The sequence below is a fragment of the Triticum aestivum genome, chromosome 1B (assembly GCF_018294505.1).
Source record: "Triticum aestivum cultivar Chinese Spring chromosome 1B, IWGSC CS RefSeq v2.1, whole genome shotgun sequence".
Lineage (NCBI taxonomy): Eukaryota > Viridiplantae > Streptophyta > Magnoliopsida > Poales > Poaceae > Triticum > Triticum aestivum.
The window spans coordinates 666900747-666922134 of NC_057795.1; the positions used below are offsets into that span (position 1 = coordinate 666900747).

The window sequence follows — 21388 nt, forward strand, 5'->3', positions numbered from 1 at the left end:
CAGCACGACTCTCAAAAATAAATTTACACTGAAAAGTAGATGATCTAATAGTTATCTCCTCAATGATCGATCCATAATTCCCATATGAGTCGTCAGCGCAGTCACCCTTGTATGGGCCGGCTCCAGAGTCCCGCTGAGGCCGTATGACTGGGCCTTTAAACATGTGGGCTCTATCTTATTTCTAGGTTTATGCGCCCCAACAGTAATAACGTGAAACAGAAATCCTGAAAGTTAGATTAGTCCCACACTGCCTGCGCAGACTAGAGGAACCGGTTAGACGTGTATAAGAGGAGGTGCAAGGCTCCCTTCCAAAGCATACCTTTCTCGGCCTTTTGGCTAAGATCAAGTGTAGTATCTGTTCTTATTAGTTTAATATCTGATATGTGGACCACATGTCCATATCGATATTAAATTTAGTTTTTATGGGGGAGGATCCAACATAGTGGCTTGCCACTAGGGTCCTCGCGTGTTCCCCAGGCGTTGCACTACAGCCCGGGTGTGACGCCCCCCAACCAAAACTAAATTAACCTTTTTACTTGCCTTGTTCCTTGGGCTTCAAACACGGTTCATGGTATCTTCCTTCTCTAGTTGAATTGTTTAGAAAGAAACATCATTTGGCAGAAAAAAATAGGAATGTTCTCTGAGATGTGAATACATTGGATGCAGAATGGTCCTTCGTTCATTTGCAAAAACAAGAATGGTCCATCGTTATTTTATTGCCAAAAGACCACTGAGCTACTTAGTAGTATGAACTATGAATTATCTGCCGAGGATCCGTGAACCAGGTGCCTGTATACATATCAGAGATATCTCCTCAGTCACAAGTACATAGATTGTTCATGTCAAGCTCACTGTGCAATTGATCGTTATGTAGTTATCTATCACCCTTGGTATCTTCTTGGCCTATGCGCTAGGCATGTTTGTTCCTTGGAGGTTGCTTGCAGTACTAGGTAATGCAATCATATTACTGAAGTTTGGTCTTGCGGCTACGATTTTGTAGTTTCTTCCCTCTTTTTGTGAGAATTTTCAGTTAATTTCCGACATCGGGTTTCTGATGCAAATCTCTGGTATCTATTCTTTCTGTAACCTTGTCTTGTACATTGTTGATTCCTGGTCTATTCTTCATTACATAATCTCCAAGATGGCTGGAGTGTATATGATCAAGTTCGACATATGAAACAGAGCATCATTCTGAAATCTGTACTGTAGTGACATTCTTTTTACTCATCCCTCTTCAGGCAAAGATGAACTTGATGGATGATTTCGTGAATCTTTACAAGTTTTGAGCGGTTTCGAGACTGACATCACAACGGAAGTGAATGATATAAAGGCAAGCACTTTTGATTCCAAAACATGAGTGGGGTAGTACATTAATTCTTTCATGGGAAATCCAATGTCTACTAAACTACTCCGTAGTAAATTGTTAGCTACTTAGGTACGTATTGTAATGTGCTTTTTGGTTACTAAACACTTTTACCTCGGATTAGGGATTCATTAAAAGCTCGCGGCTTGAGATCAAACTCGGGTTTTAGCTGGATGTGAAAATATATGAGCCGGGTATGAGCTTCTTTTTGTATCACTGTTGGAAAATGAGATGAAAGGTAGCTCACAAAATTTTAATCGACATGAGTCGAACTAGCATGGTAGGTATCTTTATGTTTTGGAATGAAAAGTGTATTGCCTTTTAATAGGTGAGCAAACAAGTTAGGGAATAACGTTGACACTGCACGCAAGAACTTTTAGGACTTCTTATCTGCCTCGAGATTGAGCATGCACGCAAGATCTTCCAGGACTTCTTTTGTGCCTCGAGATTGAGCAGAATATGAAACGTCTTTGCCACTTAAACTCTAGCCCATGTCAAACTGAGCTCGCTGCTTTTTAATACGAGTTGAACTGGGTTTAATCTAAGTCACTCAGATTAAACTCATTTGCATCCCTAGTTTTAGAATTTCGTATGGTTCTCAGAATCTCGATGTAATTTTTACTATGTTTGAGGTGCTTTGTACTTCCAGTGAACTTGGATAATAGATCTGAATCATTTTCGCAAAAAAAGAGTCGGGTATAAGTTTAGGCAAGAATTGATCTTTGCAAGAATCTTGGCTCATGAGTCATCAAAGTCAATTGCTAGGTGACTTTATGTGGCTGTGTAAGAAATAAAGTTGAAGGAAATTTTTATACATTGATGAAACAGATGACATCACACATATTCAGTGAATGATTGGGTGTCTTCCAGGATAATACAAAACACAAATGAAAATAAGTCACAAACTGGGAAATCGAGCAAGTTTGTAGAACTAGCAAATAATACTGAAACTGAAGTAAGCGAGGCAGACTGAACTCAAAATAAAATAATAACTTGAGCAATTCAAGCAGCCCGTGCTCCTCATCCTGATCAAGGTTCTCTTCCCAACGTTCCAGCTCAATCCTACACCTCCTTATACATCGGTAGATCCCTGAAAGCAGTCGCCAAATGCATGTTTGCTAGCAATCAAAGTCTATTTCCATACAGCCAGAGAAAAAAGATCGTTGTATTATAGTAGAACAACTACCGATCTTCTCATCAATCAGTAAAAGGAAAACTTCGATCTTAACCAGTACCAAAACTGCTATTACAACTTTACAAGTCAGAAAGTTTCAACAACAAAATATTTTATTCTGACTACCAACAATTCCGACTGCTGACTCTATTCTAATTTCTACTAATTCCAAAAATAATAGTTTGGTTCTGGTTCATTTATACACCAATAGGTTACATGCATTGAAATCACTTATTAATTTAAAACCCTTGCAACAATAGGCAAAACTTTATACTTCTTTGACTTGGCCTAGCATAGTTCTGAACATGTATGTCTTGTAGTATGAAATATCACTTTTGCAGGTCCATCATGGGTCACTAATGGCGCATCTTAGGTTCTGCAATGCTGCTGGTCTCCCAGATTGACAAGGTGTTGATTCATCTGGCATGGGAAAGGAGCTAATTAACGGTTGCCAAATCAAGCAACAGCTGGTATGCAACAACAAGCAGCATTGTGCGCAAATAAATATTTGATGGGAAGAAAGGACGCTGCAGAAAAAGTAGGCACTGCAACAAAACCGGCTTGCAAACTGATCCATATACTTTAGTATTTTCTGAAATTCATGAGTAAATGCTATGTAATGGTGCTGCTGTTACGGTATTACTAGATCGTCGACGGCGCGCGTTGCTGCGCCCGTCCATTTTGGCATTATAATATTAGTTACTAATGCAATTATATGTAAATGTACTAATTTAATCATCATATTGTCATACATTATATTTAAGGTTAGTATTCAATATCACAACTATGAATTTTTTGCCCGAAATTCAACTAACGGTGTGTGCGTTTGTGCTTGTTTATTTTGTTATTGGTGGAACAAATATTTTAAGTTGATTATTATGCTCGTAGGAATGTGTTAGATGTTAAGGTGGCAATAATTTGATTTTGTATAAGAATACTTGCTTCTTTTGGGTTTATTGGGCCCCTTGTGCTTTGTATAAGTCAAGCATAGCATAAGTAACATAAACAGACACATACTTTTTTTGTTATACTTTTATACCAAAGTGAAACCACCCTTTAATTTTTTTTGTTAATTTTTTTGCTAATAAAGTGCATTTTTTTATTTCATTGACAACAGCTTGTATAATTTCAACCATTCCTGTATCAAACATTTTCTAAAGATCATCAGGCGTCACACTGGTACTATTGTACATCACATCATGATTCAAGTTGTAACATAATTAACCATACACTGATTTTAATTGAATAGAAAATGAGGAATACAAGAATCCATATTGCGAAAATTACAGGGTCGCTAACATTTTGATTTTATCCTAACTTATTCAACTTACTGGAATCCATTAAGGAATAGAACAATGGCACTAACATTTCGTTTTTCTATATAGAAACAATTCAACTTACTGGCACTAACCATAGGATAACTAACTGATCAATTCATCCAATCTGTTTCCCCAAGAAGGCAAGTAATAATGTGTGCAACCCAAGAGGGGACTGAACACTATGTATCAAACAAAGCTTAGTGGAGTCAAAACTCATCGCATCGCTCTAGCTACATCCTGGATACATCACCTGGCGTGATGCACAGCCAAACTGCAGCTTGCAGTCTAGTAGCTGCAGTAGCTTCTGATTTACCTGCTCGGACTTTAGAATCCGCGGCGTGAAAACATAATTATGGGTGTACATCATGTTCATCCTACGCAGATACGGTCATAGGTACTGCTCATTTGTTATAGACTCAGTCTGGCCGGCAACTTACACCTGAATTCCATTGCGCCTGCTGCAAAAAAAGAAATAGCATGAATTCTTAAAAGGCAAAATTGCAATTACTTGTAAAGTCGACTATCAAATAGAACAAGGATTAAGTACAAAGACAATGTACCAAAATAAATAATACTGTTTCATCTTCTCAAGTGAATTGGCTCCATACAGAGATGTGCTCCTTTAGCTAACATTCATTCTACATAAGGCCCCATTTAGGATACCTGATAAATGGCCAGAGCTAATGAACTCGAAACCTACTCATATTCTGCTCCACCACCTAGTGAAATTCCACTCCACCACATCATCTCTCGAGTTACTACATATATATGTTGATCGCATATATTCCTCTCCTCTGTCCATAATTACCATCTCTCTGTTCCTAAACCTCTCACATTGTGACATGAACAAGATACTACACAGATGTTTGGTGTATCACAAAATAGGCTACACCTGATTGTAGTCTCGTACATATTTCACTAAAAAATTTACAATATGCCGATGCAACCCTACATGAGAAATTTTCATTCCTGTACTTCTCTGTCCCCAACTTCTAACTCTTCTTTGCTATGTGCAGATAAATGACTTCATGACGACATCCTAACCTAGAGTACATATTTTGCTATAATGTGTAGAGCTGATAAGAATAGAGATTACCCTGAAACCAATTGATGATTGACCTAAACTGAAGCAAAATCTTGAAAAAAGAAACCAAGCAACAACAACACAGTATAAGTTAATCAATAATTTCTTTGACAAATAAATTGTTCATTGTACCCTCATGTACAAGGTTTTACCTAATTGGTGGGGATATTGGATGTCCCAATCTGACTGAGGGGTGGATTTTAGTCACTATCTCCTGCGTGAAACAACAGTCACCACCTGCACGGGTGGAAGAAGGGATAGTACAGGTAAGGGTGGAAATTAAGATAGAGGCCAACCTAGTAGAGAACCGTGCTGCAAGAGTAAGAACAGTGATTCAGTTTAAAAGAAAAGGAGCAAGAACGGTGATCGAGATTTGAGAGGGACATGCGAAGGAGCATATATATAACACAGGTTGGAAAATAGAAAGGCACACACCTTCATTAATGGCCATCGGCGAGTGGCATACATCATCCACCATGAATGACTCTAGAAACTGAAGATTGATTGCCTTCTTCAAATCCCAAAGATCAGTTTCGATTGTCGATTGCCTCATGGAACTGCCGAACACCCGAATGCCTATTGCCTAGACCCGCATCACACGCGTCGGCTGGATACCCTCGTAGACATACTGCCTGCGTCGGTTGGATCCAGGGATCCCCGCGTCACCTGCATCGCGCTCGGCTGGATCAACCAGGCAAATCCCAGTTGACCTTCCCTGTGGCAGCGATCGAACACATTTTTCTGCAGGTTAGCCTGATGGGCCGGCACAAAAGCCCAGTGCACCACAGATCTCAGTTTTTTCTTCCGGAGTAGAGGCCCTTAAGGACAGTTGGGCCAGGAAAAAAAACTGCGGTGGAGCTCGGAATTGGCAGCAGATCTAACGGCTCAGGTCGACCAGATCACGCGAACGGACGGCCAGAAACTGCCAAGTCGTGAGAGGGCTCGGAAAGGGTTCAGTTTTACTGTCCTTAATTACCTACAGGCTTTCAGGTTTCCGCACATGTAGCAGGATCAAATAGTGTAGTACTGAACCTCCCTGAACGAACCTACTACCTAAACCCTTATCTTGATCAAGCAATGAAGGTATATTTAACAAGAATTCAATTCTACATGCAGAAACATATTACTATAGTTATCATAAACTTGAGTTTTATTGCACAGTAGGAGATAAAAGTTGGCTTTTTTTATTAATTCCAGACTAGCAAAATCTCCTGTGTTGCTACAAAGCCATAAAAAAGACGCTTGCGAGCGGTAAGATGTCGATTTTTTTTTCAAATTATTCACTTACATCCTTACCCTATTCTGTCCAAGAAATTCACTTCAAAATTCAAATTCAGCCAGGCAGTTTGGTACGTAACGGCAATCACCTCAGGGTCAGAATTAATTAGTAAAAATACCAACGGAACAAACAGCTTGTTTGAGAAGGTCGACGAACACAATTATATATGTGACATGCAAACTAATACCTGCGGAAGCGAAACAAATTTAGAATGGAGAAGGAAGAAAAGGCCGCAACAGAGGAAGCTAGCTCAGTAGCCAAGCCAACAATAGCAAGAGCCAGTATGAAGTAATAAATACACAATGTGCAAGAAATAAAACATGTGAGATGTAAATTAATACCTGTGAAATCAGCCGAGAACATGTTTGAGAACTGACAGGGAGAAAGGACTGCAGAAGACGAAACCTGTCCCTGAACCATGTCTGCATCTTTGCCGAAGAGGTCTTCCTCTCCTTGAATATATGGAGAAACCGAAACTATTGCCTCTTTGATGATATCAATAACAACCACCGAAAGCTTGTCAACATTGTCCCTAGGCTCACACACGATGAAGTGTATGAGATCGGGCTCGTCCCTATTCACAAGAGGGAACATGGGCACACAGTTGTACGGTAGAAGACGTTTACGGGCGGCTAGGCGCCGAAATGTTTGAGACGTAATCACCGCCTCCTTGTGCCAAACATTATCTTCTGACGATGCACGGGCATGGCAGGTGATGGTGAAACTAGAATAAGGATCAAGCGGCCCAACAAAGGTACCATCGTCACGGGCAACGTCGACAAACTTGAGGAGATCGCCCTCTTTCCCCGCGACGCACAGACTGCGGCACATCTCATGTGTCTCTCCACTTGGCGAGGAATCCCGAGGACGATTGTTGATAGGCAGTCAGCTGTAATGTATGATTCTACGTGGTCTTGTTTCTAGTGCATCGTCATGACATGGCTTGTACGACAGGATACCTCCTTGGTGGTAATCAACCCAGATCACGCAGACGTTGGATATGATGGTGGCATCGGTCGACCAGCAGGTCAGGTCGGTGAACTCCTCCTCTGTATGCTGGATCGGCAGCGTCAGAATCTCCCACTTCCCCTCGGCAACGTTATCATCGGAGCCATCGGTCGACAGAGGGGAGCGGAAGACGCATAGTTCGGCTCCCATAACACTGTTCCTTGCTGAAACACAGAACTTGGCCAGCTGCAGCACGGTGAAGTGATCCCTGCCGCAATGTATTCCGATGGTGTCACGGTTGAACCAGCGATCCATTGTTGTATCGTCGCCCCACAGTTTCAGCACAATCGGTATGGTGCACGCCGGGAGCCGTGTGAGCCGCGATTCACCAGCCCCTAGAGCGGCATGGAACACGAAGTAGTCCTGCCGGTAAGGGTCACTGTCGTCGAGGCTCAGCTCGGAGGCGAGGCTGAGCAGGAGGAGGTCCCGGTGGGCGGACAAGAGTTCGGTCCCCGTATCCGAGCCGTCGAAGCTGCGTGGACCGCGCGGCCACTGCACGTAGAGGCGGGAGAAGGTGGGAGGGCCGGCGGGGAGCAAGGCGACGGCGAAGGGGTCTCCGAGGGAGGTGACGGAGTTGGCCCTCAACGGCGCGGCCGCTTCGTCCGGGAAGACGGAGGAGCCGCTGCCGTCCTCGTCGTCGTCGTCGTCCCTGCGGAACACGAAGCGCTCCAGCATCATCCACGAGGCCTCCACGGGCGGACGTTCTGCGGACCACATGGTGGTGGACAGGTTAAGGAACGGCCATAACGAGGAGGTGCTGCCGTACTGAGCCGTGGCCATGGATCGGCCAAGACGAAACGAACTTTCGGGGGAATATATTAGGGTTTGAGCGGTCGCGGCGCACAAGGAAAAAGGGGATCGCGTTGTGGCTTATATGAGATGAGAAGAGGTCTTGAGACGGACCGGAACACTTTCCGTATCTTCTCCTACAACCGCCTCGCGCGGTTCGGCGTCTACAGTCTACTCCACGTCCACGGCGGCCTCAACTTCCCGGGCCGCGCGGCCGCCGCCTGATGCCATGCGACCAGTCCGACTGCCAGCGCCGCTGGTGCCGCTGCACTTTACGCGACCATGGCGCTCAGCCGCGCGCGGGAGGGCCAGCATCATCATCACGCGCGCCCTCTGTAGGCTGCTCAACGAATCGCTGCTCCTGCTCCCTGCGGTCTTGTACCGGAGAGATGAACTGAGGCGAGGGAAATCCGGTGGAGGTCCCGCCGCCGCTGCGGCTACCGGATCAGTGATGCGACCCTGCTATTCATCCTTTCCAAGACAAACGTAGACGACCATATTTTTCAGCCGCGAGAACAACCCCAGAAAGGCTTTTTTTGTGTTTCGTGCACAGGCCGTATTGGCGTATTACTGGGCCTCTAAGCATTATGGGCTTTCTATCTTATTGCTGGGTTTATGCACCCAAATGTTAATGAAGCTAATTAGACAGAAAACATCCGGTTAGATTAATTAGTCCCACACCGCTTGCATTGCCCAGCGGAGTCGGTCATACATGTATAAGATGAGGGGAAAGGCTCTGTTTCGATTCATACCTTTCTCGGCCTTTTGGCTAAGATCAAGTGTAGTATCTGTTCTTATCAGTTTAATATCTGATATGTGGATTACATCTCCACAATGATATTAAATTTATTTTTTATAGGGGAGGATCCATCTTAGTAGCTTGCCACTATAGGGTTCTTAGGTGTTCCCTGGGTGTTGCACTACAGCCCGGGTGTGGCACACCCCAACCAAAGCTAAATTAACATTCTTTACTTGGTATGTGATTTTATCTAGCCTAACCGTGGCTTAAAATATTTATAATGAGCTGTTACAGTATTTGACCATGTTGCCGACTCGGGTGGTTGAAGGTAAATGGGTTTGCACATGCAATTTGTGTCCAAAATATCTTCTGTGATTATCGACGCGAAACGTACGAGTCCAAACATGAGTCAAACTAGGTTTTTTTTAGAGGATGAGTCAAACTAGTTTGGTAGGTATGTTTTCATTGATGCATATAACGAGGATGAAAATAATAATGATCTGTTATCTTTACGTTTTTAATAGGTGGACGCAAAATTACCACAATTTAGGCAATCACGTTGACATCGAAGGCGAGATCTTTTAGGACTTCTTATGTGCTCGAGATTGAGCCGAGTATGAAACAACTACGCCACTCTAACTCTGGCCGAAGTCAAACCGAGCTCGCTCACTTTGTAATATGAGTTGAGCTAGGTCAATGTAGGTCACAAATCAAACTCATTTGCATAGAATTAAGACCACTCACTGGAAGACTCTCGTGAATTCCTTCACTCTCTGTGTTCATCGTCCTCTGGGTGCCAAACACCGATGGACATTGCGGGAGATACAATTTTTTTTCCTATGAGCAATCTTGATTCGTGTTGTGTTCCTTGAAGTTGGGTATGAGTTTAGGAAGAGTTGATCTTTGCAATAATCTCGTCTCTTGAGCCCTAAAAGTCAATTGCTAGGTGGATATATATAGCGGTATAAGAAATAAAGGAAATAATTGAGTAAGTAGACATAACATTACAGTTTTCATCTCGCAATTAGAGGAAAAATCATGCTGTAAAATCTAGTTAATTCAAATGGTTTTTGTCAATTGCGGTTCCATATTCTATTATAAAAACAATCATCCCATTACTAAAAGAAAAGAGTAACCAAATTCAGGAAAATAAAAGGGACATGAAAAAAGAACACTACATGTAGTGGGCAGCCAGTTCTACGACATGCCCAAAGAAGTTGCCCTCATAAAATTCAAGGTAAAGACAAATTAAAAGGCACCATACGACAAAAAGCAAGAGCATGATTGAAAGATCTACGAAGAGATGACTAGTCGTCACGTTGCAAACTAGTTTAGCCACGCTCCAAACAAGTTAGGCACAAAATTTGCCTTTTTTTTAGCCAAAGAAGAAGAAGAAGACCAACATCTGTGCAAAGCATATGTTCTATGCACATTTAGCGAAGGAGCACTTATGGAAACATAGGCTCCCTCAATCATTTTGGGTCCACAAATTGACAAAGGTCATATCCTTTCCGCGAGCGGCGGAGGTGCAGTGGTGTAGCTGGCTGCATTGGCGACACAAGCGGCTTCAGGTAGGAGAGAGGGCAGTTGAAATATGGGCCCCACGATGTTGGTGAAGGTATGGGGGCCAAAGGCAACTCCCTTTGTATATTGTTGGAGTTGGGGTGGTTTATTGGTGATGGCAAAATGAAAATTTTTGGAGTTGATTTTTTTGGCCCAATTATCTCAATACTGGAAAATGAGACAGTATTAGGGATCCGTTGGAGATGCTCTTAATTACGAGGGTAATGGAAAGAATGCCATTCTCTTTTCTTGGCTAGAGAGCCCAAGGCTTCATATTAAAACTGAACCGGTATTACAAGAAAACCCCTCGCATAAGAAAATTTGCATCCCAATCATCTCTTACATGTCGATGACCTGCCAATTGCTGCCGCAAGTGGAGTTTCATGCCAACTCCGGAATAAGCGAAAGTGCTATTGTGAGCTCGAGCTCACAGGCACCCTTTGCTACAGTACAAACAAAAAAAATATTTAAAAAGTAAAAAAAATCTGAATTTTTTTGGCATCAAACATTGATATATTTTTCACATGCGTACAAATTTTCATGACAAAATGACATTCATGCAGGTCTCAGCAAAAAAAAACAAAATCGATATGCTCCAAAATGCTTCCAAAAACAGTTTTTTTGGAGCATGATTTTGTTTTTTTTGCTGACACCTCCACAAATGTCATTTCATCATGAAAATTGGCATGCATGTAAAAAAACATCAAAGTTTCTTGACAAAAAAGTTCAGATTTTTTTGAATTTTTTTACTATTTTTTCGGATTTTACTGTTCATCCAGGATCACTGGTGCCCGGGATCAATTCCTCCGCGTCCCGGAATAAGAAAGTTTTCTCAACACATGTACAGTAGCTGGGAAGTCATCGAACTCTGCCAACAAACATTGTCGCTCACGATCCAGAAGGACCAGTGACCCAAATAAGGAAACAATGCTGCACCAAATGATGAAGGACACTCCAAAACTCCATAGATGTGATGCCCTGTTCCTGGAGACACAAACCTTAATAGTTCTCCCATGGAGACGCCGAAAGCATCAAGGACTTGCCATGTAGGGTGTAGAGCTAGAGTACCAAAAGTACAACACATGACACAGGCACCTCCCAAAGCAACGACGGCAGCGACCAAACTCTAATTAATCTCGTTGATTTGAAGAATTGACAAGGACATGAGGTTGCCATCTCACAGAGCGTTGCCACCTCTGTCCGAAGACCCGCACCGAGGGCAATTTTGGAAGACTTCCATCCTATTCGACCACCTCTTGGCGTGCATTCGAATCTTCTTCCAGCGATATACTGGAGTTTCTCCACCCCTGTCGGTGGAGCCATTCTCATCCACTCCGAAGGACAAATTATGGCTGAATTGTACTCCCTCCATTCCATAATGTAAGACAATTTTCGACACTACAGTAGTGTCAAAAAACGTCTTACATTATAGGACAAAGGGAGTAGTTTCCATTTCCCGAACTGTGGTTCGCATTTTGATTAAGAATGTTCCGAGGTGATTGGTACACGATTGTGTCCATGTCGTGAATTGTTGGATGATTTTCACTTTTTCAGAGGCCGTTCATAACCACCTGAAGCGGGGTACATAATCAAGAGGAGTATGTACGGCCTCATTTCGGCAGCATGTCTCTTTCTCACCACCGCCCAGTGGATGATTAAGTAGTTAACTAGTAGTAGTCCACGATAAACACAAAGGCCATCACATCAAAGTATGATTGCACGATCCCTCAAGAAAAAAAGTATGATTGCACGAGATCGCTCCCCTGATCCAATCTGATGCCCACCTACCACATATGTCGATGTGGATCCCTCTTGTTGACACCAACGTGCGCTGCATTTTCCGTAGCAATAGTATTCTATCAAACACACAACTGGGCGCTGGACTTTTTCTTTTGACAGCTACTAGGCGGTTCATTTCTCAGTTTTGTGCCAGAGAAGAAAAACAAATATTTTGGTACCAGATATAATTGTTCGTGTGTTGCACCTAGAGCACAAATATTTTTTTGTACGCAATCGTCATGGTTTACCTGCGATCTTTTACTACTAAAATGATTATGTATCATAATAATTTTAGTTCTCAATTGAATCAATACATTTGGGTTAAAACACATGATTTTTTTTGCGGGTGCACATGATTTTTTCTAAGTAAGATGTGAGACAATTAAAGCATTTTTTAAAGGGCAATCTCATTAAAAAAATTGACAGCACCGAAAAGGAGGAGGTGGAGTGAGGAAGGAGAGGGCAAACGGAAGAAAGTAACATAAGGTGAAATTACATATGCTTTAAATAGGAGAGATTGACAGAGGACAGAAAAACTCATTGTCTACCGGTGGATCTAAACACTCTCATAGGCGACAAGGCTTTGCTGCCGATGCATCGTTGAAGAATGCAGGAGCAAAAAGACTCCGACACCCTAACAATTTGGATGCATATGCGTGTTTTTCTAAGTGTTTATGTTACTTAATATTTTCTCCTTCCGCAAAAAAAGAGGAAAGAAAACTACCTTGATAACCAAATACAAGATGTTTTATATTTTCCCCGCAAAAATAAAGATGTTTTATATTTAATGACCCAGAACGTCAGAGTATTATTTATCTAGCAGTTCGGACCCCAATAAATCCCAAACGTTTGGGATTTGACCGAGGCAAATCAAACGTTTTTTGTGGGAATTTTAGTGACGAGAGAATGACTAGTTTAGTTGACAAGCATGGCAAGTGGTTTTTTGTACCAGGAAATTACCGTGCGTGTCAATTAAACTTGCCATCCTTGCATAACCATGGAAAACGTTTAATTTGCCTTTTTTCGGAATTTTATCATTTTTGAGCAATTATGGAGATTGATTGACAATTACTACTACTTTTCTATATATCGACCCACGGGTAGTCGTCGTTCAGAAAAATATATACAGGCGAGACAGCGAGATGTCTTGAGATAAGCACAAGTCGGGCCCACCACCACTTCGTCCAGCTCAGCAGAGCCCAGGACCCGCCCGAGTGGCCGCCAGGTGGGCCCGCCCCGGAGCACGACCGGCGAGCCGGACGGACGGACGGACAGACAGACAACCCACGTCCTCTTCCTCTTCCCCATTTCAACGGGAGGCGCAGCGCACGGTCGCGTCGTCTTCCTCCGATCTTCTCCCCCTCTTCTTCCTCCGTCCCTCTCTCTCATCCATCCGGCGAGGCCGCGACCGACGGAGGAGAGCGCGCGAGGAGGGCCGGCGCCATGAACGGCGGCAGCAGCGGGAGGGGCGGTGGCGGGGGAGGGTACGAGAGCGGGAGCGACCATGACGCGCGGAAGCAGCCGCTGCTGGTGAACACGGGGAGCTGGTACCGGATGGGGTCGCGCCAGTCCAGCCTCACGGCGGGGACCTCCTCCATGGCCATCATGCGGGAGTCCCACGTCTCCGCCTTCCTCTGCACCATGATCGTCGCGCTCGGCCCCATCCAGTTCGGCTTCACCGGCGGCTTCTCCTCCCCCACCCAGGCCGCCATCATCCGCGACCTCAACCTCTCCATCTCCGAGGTCCGTCCTTCGTTCTCCGTTCATTCATCATTGGCCCCCTCGCCGGCCTGGCTCAGGGTCTTGGTAATTGACGCCCCCCTCGCGCGCTGCAGTTCTCCGTGTTCGGCTCGCTGTCCAACGTCGGCGCCATGGTCGGGGCCATCGCCAGCGGCCAGATGGCCGAGCACATTGGCCGGAAAGGGGTGAGATTTTTCTCTATTTCTTTCCTTGACCTGCTTGGTCATTCCTCTATGCGGTCGCTGTTAGCTGTCAGTAGTATATCGTTGCCAGAAGGATTAGTTTGCTGCTGCATGTGGCCTGAAAGTTCAGAAGGGTGAACGTCAATGATTTGCTGATTGATGGCCCCCTGCAACCAATAGCAGTGCAATCTTTCGCTTAATTGAAATCAAATCAAATAAAGTGGTGTCAAACTTCTGAATTTTGGGCGTATCTTCGCAATGTTTCAGTACCTAACTGAACTAATGCTCTTCTCTTTACCCCTAACAAGCTTGCTCATGCATTTTACAGTCACTGATGATTGCTGCTATTCCTAACATCATCGGCTGGCTTGCCATCTCCTTCGCAAAAGTATGACAGTAGTACATTTTTCAGAGGATTTGTTTCACCGCTTGCTGTTGCTGCTTCTGAACCTGTCGCGCTTGTCGGCGTTTGTTTTACAGGACACTTCTTTCCTGTATATGGGACGATTGCTTGAAGGATTCGGGGTCGGTGTCATATCCTACACGGTTCGTATAAGAACACTCTGTTTTGTGCCTGCTTAATATTTTTGCATTGAAGATCTATGTTTTGATGTGTCTATCTAGTTAAGTTATTCAGGAAAAGGGATCAATAGGTTGTCAGTAGTATGGGGACAAAATGGACCATCCTCAATATGGTGTTTATTAGTTGTTAAATAAATCTTGGACTAGTTACAAGACATAGTCCTCATCTGTTATTTTTGTCGTAACAGGTGCCAGTATACATAGCAGAGATTTCTCCTCAGAACATGAGAGGCGCCCTAGGCTCTGTGAACCAGGTATGCCCATCCTCACAAGCAACTTGTCTTTTTCGTCAGACCAAGACTTAAGCTTGTTTTTTTGTTGGACTAATTATGCAATTGTTCATTCCACAGTTGTCGGTAACGATTGGTATCGTGTTGGCCTATATTCTCGGCATGTTTGTTCCTTGGAGGATGCTTGCAGTGATAGGTAACATGACTTTGTGCTGACGCATTACTGAATTTGTTGTTCTCGATGTCAGTGTTCAGTAAACCTCTGACATTTCAGTTCACAGGAGTAGTAACAGTAAATGCCATGTTGACAAATATGACTAGAATCCTGAGATGCCCTAGGCAAATATTTCACTTCAGTTTTGAGAAAGTTACTGTATCAGTAAACAGTGCTGATTATGCTAGTACAGTACTTTGTGTTTGTGGGCTCCGGCGTTTCTAAATCTCTGACTATTTCTGATTCAAATCTCGGGCATGTAATTCTTGTAGGAATCTTGCCATGCACAATATTGATACCAGGCCTATTCTTCATTCCTGAATCTCCAAGATGGCTGGTTTGTATACCTAAATGTTGATACAAAGTGCTGCATCATTCTGATTTTTGTTATTAACCACTTTTGTGCATCAATCTTTAGGCAAAGATGAACAAGATGGAGGACTTTGAAACCTCTCTACAAGTTCTGAGGGGATTTGAGACTGACATCACCTCAGAAGTGAATGATATAAAGGCAGGCACCTGCCTTTTTTCTTCTGGACTTGACTAACTGCAAAAATCTATGTGCAGTAATTTTAGCTTAGTCGCCAATGTTAATATTTGCGAACATTATGCAGAGAGCAGTAACATCAGCAAACAAAAGGGCGGCGATCCGTTTCCAAGAGTTAAACCAAAAGAAATTCCGCATGCCCCTGATTGTAACCTCCTTAACTTGCCGGTCTATTTCATACCAAAATTCAGAATTACATCCTGTAATAACCGTGATTGTGGTACAACTTGTCAGCTAGGAATTGGCCTGCTTGTTCTACAACAGCTAAGCGGAATCAACGCTATACTGTTCTATGCAAGTAGCATCTTCAAAGCTGCAGGCAAGTTGAACAATTTGTTAGAATGTTTTTTCAGAGTTATATTATAGCCAACTTTAGCTGCTAGATTTAACATGAAAAGCTCTTCAGGTATTACAAACAGTGACTTGGCCACATCTGGACTTGGAGGTATTCAGGTGTGTAACTCGACAGATTTTTTTCTTGTCTCTTAGTACTGTACTTTACATTATGCTGCTGACAGCATTTTTCATCAGGTTCTTGCCACTCTAGTTACAACCTGGTTACTAGACAGGGCTGGCCGGCGTATCCTACTCATTGTAACTTCCTCCTCCCTGTGAAACTAGTTTGTTACTGTAGTTGTCTGTGACTATAATCTAGCTCTCACTTCAACTTGCAGATATCTTCTGCTGGGATGACTATAAGCCTTCTTGCGGTTGCCGTCATATTTTTTATCAAGGTATGTTCAGGTTTCTGTACTACAGGGTAACACAATAAATTACAGGGCCTCTTCTGTCATTCTTCTGAATATTTTTCTTACATTATTATGGTTTATTTGCTCCAGGACACTGTTTCACAAGACTCTCACATGTATTACATATTGAGCATGGTCTCCTTGCTTGCTATTGTGGTACGTTCATCCGTCAGTTAAATTGTTTGGTCTGAAAAATCACATCGCAAATATGTAAGCTGTGCCTGAAATACTACTAACTTGACACTTCATTCAGGCTTATGTTATCGCCTTCTCCTTCGGTATGGGGGCCATTCCATGGGTCATAATGTCTGAGGTATAGCGAACCTACACATTGTATAAGCACCATAGGTCATCAAATGGTTTTGCCATGTCACCGGAGCATTCACATGACCATACATTTGGACTTGTTATGTTTGCAGATTCTCCCGGTGAGCATCAAGAGTCTCGCGGGAAGCTTCGCGACGCTCGCCAACTGGCTGACTTCCTTTGGGATAACGATGACAGCAAACTTGCTGCTCAGCTGGAGTGCTGGAGGTTCACACTCACTCTTGTGCTTTCTCTGTTCCCCTAGAGTAGTAGAATTATTATGGGGCCATAGCCTGACGCAAGTTACTTCTGTTTTACAATGATCTCAACAGGTACATTTGTGTCTTACATGCTCGTGAGCGCCTTCACGCTCGTGTTCGTCATCCTCTGGGTGCCAGAGACTAAGGGAAGAACACTTGAGGAGATACAATGGTCATTCCGCTGAGCTCAGTAGTAATTCTTCCGGAATGGCATTGTGCTGCAAGTTGTGCATTTTTTTTCTTTTGTACAAGTCCAAGACGATTCTTCCTCGATGCAGGCGAAGCATTTTTTCTGTCCATACAAAGTTGTGTATATTCTTGTACAACATTGTTTCAGACTTTCAGTTGGCTTTGTAAAGGGGGGCTGTGTAGTGACTCTCATCAGATTATACGTACTCCGGTTTTGTGTTTACTGTACCATGGTCACCTGAGATTTGTCGAAAATAAAATGTAAGCGAGAATACTAGTTTCTGAGATGGGTAAACGGAACAGAAGACACATCCTTCTTGTCACATTTCCATCATTTTTTTTTTGAACACATTTCCATCATTATGGTGGTAAGGACTGGACTTTCAGATTGATGGCCTTGGACAATGAACTTCAGGTTGTCCTTTTCTTATACTCATACTAGATAATTGCACAAGTGTTGCAACCGCAGCATAAATATTCTAGGGACTGTCTAATCATCGGCCGTTTGTTCATTTCGGTTTAGGTTGGATTTTTGTCCTGTGGGATATGAAACGTGTCTTTATTGGCTTTTGAGTTCAATCCATAGCTCTAAATAATTCAACAGATTTCGTTTGGGTGGTCATGCCAAATTCCCTCCTTGGGGACCCCCTGAAATTCTCCCCTTATGCCTGTATGGTTTTTGGTTTTCCATCTCGATGACCGTACTAACGGACCGGATTGCAAAACCCATTACCCACCTCTTTTTTTTTTGAGGGGGCCCAGTTACCTACCCACACACACAGTTTTGTTTGTGTTCATGGGCTGGCCTATCCCGCATCCGTGACTGGGCCAGTCCAAAAGAAGTGCAGAAACAAAGTGTATACTGCTCCAGTGTAGATCTGCTCTTCTTCTTCAAGGAAAAACACACCCATTACGTGACATATGTGGTAAGCAATCGAAACAATTTAAAAGAGAAAAAAAAAGGAACACGTGCCCAACGCACCCCCCCCCCCCCAGTCAATGAAGTGACTCTCGGCAGATTACTTTGGTGTTCTATTTTTTACTGTACCATTACCGTCAGCCGTGATGTTTGCAAAACTAAATTAAAATGTAAGCAAGAACACTAATTTTTTTAGATGGGTAAACAGAACAGGGGACACATTCTTCTTGTCAATATTTCCAACATTGTGGTGGGCACGGTGCATGCCCAGCACCATGTCGAACAGCTTCACCACCCGTGCAGTGCAGAAAAACGTTGCCAGCCCGTGCGCGTGGCAGCTCAAGGTACTAGAGACCGCGAACGCCGGCTCCGACGCGTCCGGTGCCTCAGCCTTGGTCAGGCTCACTTGTTCCCTCCCAAAGCCGATGGCCATCTGGCAGGCAGCTGGTGAGCGTGCCACCTCGGCAGGCTAGCCCATCTGAGCCCATGCACCGGGTGCATGAACCACCGGCCCGAGAGTGGATCCTCAAATCGCCCGAATCTGTCCAGACTAAGCAGTCCGGATTCATTTTGCTGTCTAATGAGGTACTTCATTTGTCACTGTCGTTGTCGTCGTCGGGCTTCGAGTGACGGAAATGCGCGGGGTAGCGGCCGCAGCCACCACGGAGGTGGGCGCATCAATTTCAGCCGATGCGGCTCTGGGCTGGCATGAACGCGGGAAGTGGCGAGTCTTTTGGAGCGGTGGAGCGGGAAGTTTTTGTTTGGGACCTAGGTGTTGGACGCTTACATGGAAGTGGTCCGGACGCGCGCAAAGCCTCCCGGTTTGCTTTCGATTTACGGAGAAATGGACGTTTGGACTGGTCCACGGACAGATGGGGTATAAGGTCTCGCGTACAAGTTCACTGTCCGTTTAGTTTTAGTTATTTCGTCCAGTTTTATGTATAAATCGTCTAAATTTGAATGAAAATCATCCAGTTTGTGTAAATTTGCATCAAATTTATTTCTTTTTTGCTAAATTCTTTCTGAAATGTGACCGGCTTTCGCATTGGTATCGGGACACTTGTCCTGACCGGTCCATAGATAGATAAATGTCTGGTTTAGGGGTCCACATTGGAGCATAGGTTACAACCACTTACACAAACTTTACTACACGGACAATATTTATTAAATTTTCATATATCATCAACCAAAAGGAACGAAATTTAGCAACATTCAGCTAAACCCAATGAAACTTAAACTAAACCTAAACCAAACTAAGCCAGGTACTAGACGGTGTCGTCGCAGACATGGCCGCCGCCGGCACCTCTGTCGTCACCGCCGCCCTTCCAGCGGCTGAAGGCCTCCCAAGGGTCACGGCAACCCTAATCGGCCGCCTTCGTCTGGTGCAGACGACTGAAAACAAACTTCGGCCTGTGTCGCCTGCCTTTGGCCTTGTCAGAGATGCACTAGGCCAAGTGCTCGGACTCGATCAACCCCAGTTTGTAGTGCTGGTCGTGGATCCGGCGCTGACAGCAGGCGAACGTCCAGGCGGTGATCCTGAAATGATCCTTGGCTAAGGCCAACATGAGGTCTAAGTTGGCGAGGACCCAGTCCAACGCCACGTCCGAACGTGACGAACGCTGGCCGATCAGGGGCGGAGCCAGCGTTGTGGCGTTGGGTTCAAGTGAACCCAACAATTTTTCTGCTACTATGTATGCGTATGTAGGTTATCGTGTGCGTGAACCCATTAGAAAATCAAGGCTGCACCCATCAGAATTTGGAATTCACAAGCGAAAGCCTTTTAGTCCAGAAATCTTCACGGGAGTAGCCCAGCTAAGGCCCACACGTAACTGCTACTTTCCCATGCGTGCGCTAGATGACTCGTAACGCATCAGGTCGGATGTGTTGTGAATCGATGACTCTCGCTCGCCAAGACTTGCCGCGGTCTTCCCTCTACTCCGCCTTTCCCCATCTTGTTTGCCCATTGCGGCGACGGCGCATCGCCTAGTCTTCGCCAGCCAACCCCAAGGAAGCAACAACAGGTCAGCGTGCAGTACAAATTCAAGATACTAATAGATCACCACATACTCTTCTTTTTATGCATGTTCTATTTAGCCTAGCATTTGCCCTAATTTCCAATTAACTTCTCCTGAACTTTGATTGATCTCGGCGGTGAAGCAATATTTCTCAAAGAGAAACCAATCACCAGATTCAGATTATGATGTAGGCACTTCAAGGCCACCTGTTAGATGCAGGTAAAATGCATCAAACGTCGTTGATGTAAGTACTCTTACAGATTTTGAAAAAAGAAAATCCATCTATGCAGAGAACTGATATTAAGATGGTCCATCTATTATTTGTGTTGCCGCCTTTTTCACAGATCATAACGAGGGGCAAGTTGTGAGTGATGCATTGGTAATTAATTGACTGGAATGGTTGAAAGGGAGCACACTGTAATGTGAGTGATTGTACATGCTTCTTTTGATTTATGGTATTATACACTTTCAATGTAACTTGACTATTTTGCCGGTGTTTTCGGGAAGGAGAAGCTGCACCTGAAGTGTAACGCCCCGGATCCGATGCGCCAGGTGTCCGCCAATTATTCGCCGTCGTTGCCATGTCATTTGCTTCCGTGTTGCACTTTGCCATGTCATCATATGCATTTCATATCATGTTATCATGTGCATTTCATTTTGCATACGTGTTCGTCTCATGCATCTGAGCCTTTTCCCCGTTGTCCGTTTTGCAATCCGGCGCTCCTATGTCCTCCGGCGTCCCCTTCTTCTCTCCTGTTGTGAGCGGGTATTAAACTTTCTCGGAATGGCCCGAGGTTTGCCAAGCGGCCTTGGTATAGCACCGGTAGACCGCCTGTCAAGTTTCGTGCCATTTGGAGGTCGTTTGGTACTCCAACGGTTAACCGGGTAACCGTAAAGGCCTCTTTTGTTTGCAGCCCAACACCCCTTCCAGAGTGGCCCAAAGCCCAGCAAATTCCCCTCCATGCTCTCGGTCGTTCGATCACGATCGTGTGGGCGAAAACCGCACCTCATTTGGACTCTCCTAGCTCCCTCTACCTATAAAAACGTCCTCCTCCTCCATTTTTCGGATCAAAACCCTAAATCAAATCGCCCCCGCCGCCACCGGACACGTCCGCCGCGCCCGGACATGTCCGCCCTCGCCCTCGCCCAATCGCAGCGCGCCACGTCGCCCTCCGCGTCGTCCCCGCCACCGCCGGCCCGCGAGCCCGCGCCGGGCCCGCGGGGCCCGCCTCCGCCGCCGCCGCCGGGCTCGTCCGCCTCGCCCGCGCCGCCGTCTGCGCCGCGTCGCCGCCGCCGGTCGCCGCCTGCGCCGAGTCGCCCGTCCGCGCCGCCGCCGCCGGCTGCCGCCTCCGCCCTGC

At 44.7% G+C, this 21388-nt stretch overlaps 1 protein-coding gene and 2 non-coding genes across 3 annotated transcripts; all 3 read left to right on the top strand.

The window, feature by feature from the left end:
- The first annotated feature begins 315 nt into the window (after window positions 1-315).
- LOC123150592 (U2 spliceosomal RNA) lies at window positions 316-512 on the top strand. The gene has a single exon (XR_006475232.1). It is a non-coding gene; the product is annotated as a U2 spliceosomal RNA (small nuclear RNA).
- An 8252-nt stretch (window positions 513-8764) lies between these two features.
- On the top strand, window positions 8765-8963 carry LOC123150598 (U2 spliceosomal RNA). The gene has a single exon (XR_006475233.1). It is a non-coding gene; the product is annotated as a U2 spliceosomal RNA (small nuclear RNA).
- A 4444-nt stretch (window positions 8964-13407) lies between these two features.
- Window positions 13408-17405, top strand: LOC123146711 (sugar transporter ERD6-like 4). Its single transcript, XM_044566103.1, has 17 exons — window positions 13408-13840; window positions 13933-14022; window positions 14348-14407; window positions 14500-14565; window positions 14790-14855; window positions 14952-15027; window positions 15318-15382; window positions 15464-15556; window positions 15660-15740; window positions 15827-15911; window positions 15999-16045; window positions 16124-16186; window positions 16267-16326; window positions 16432-16497; window positions 16595-16654; window positions 16761-16875; window positions 16980-17405. Exons 1-17 carry the CDS (start codon window positions 13541-13543, stop codon window positions 17090-17092), a joined length of 1506 nt encoding a protein of 501 aa, XP_044422038.1. The 5' UTR covers window positions 13408-13540; the 3' UTR covers window positions 17093-17405.
- The last annotated feature ends 3983 nt before the right edge of the window (window positions 17406-21388 follow it).

Coding starts and splice junctions, on each gene's coding strand:
- LOC123146711 (XM_044566103.1), top strand. CDS start 13,541: ATGAACGGCGGCAGCAGCGGGAGGGGCGGTGGCGGGGGAGGGTACGAG. Junction 16,046..16,123: donor CTGGACTTGGAGGTATTCAG/GTGTGTAACTCG, acceptor ATTTTTCATCAG/GTTCTTGCCACTCTAGTTAC. Junction 16,876..16,979: donor GCTCAGCTGGAGTGCTGGAG/GTTCACACTCAC, acceptor TGATCTCAACAG/GTACATTTGTGTCTTACATG.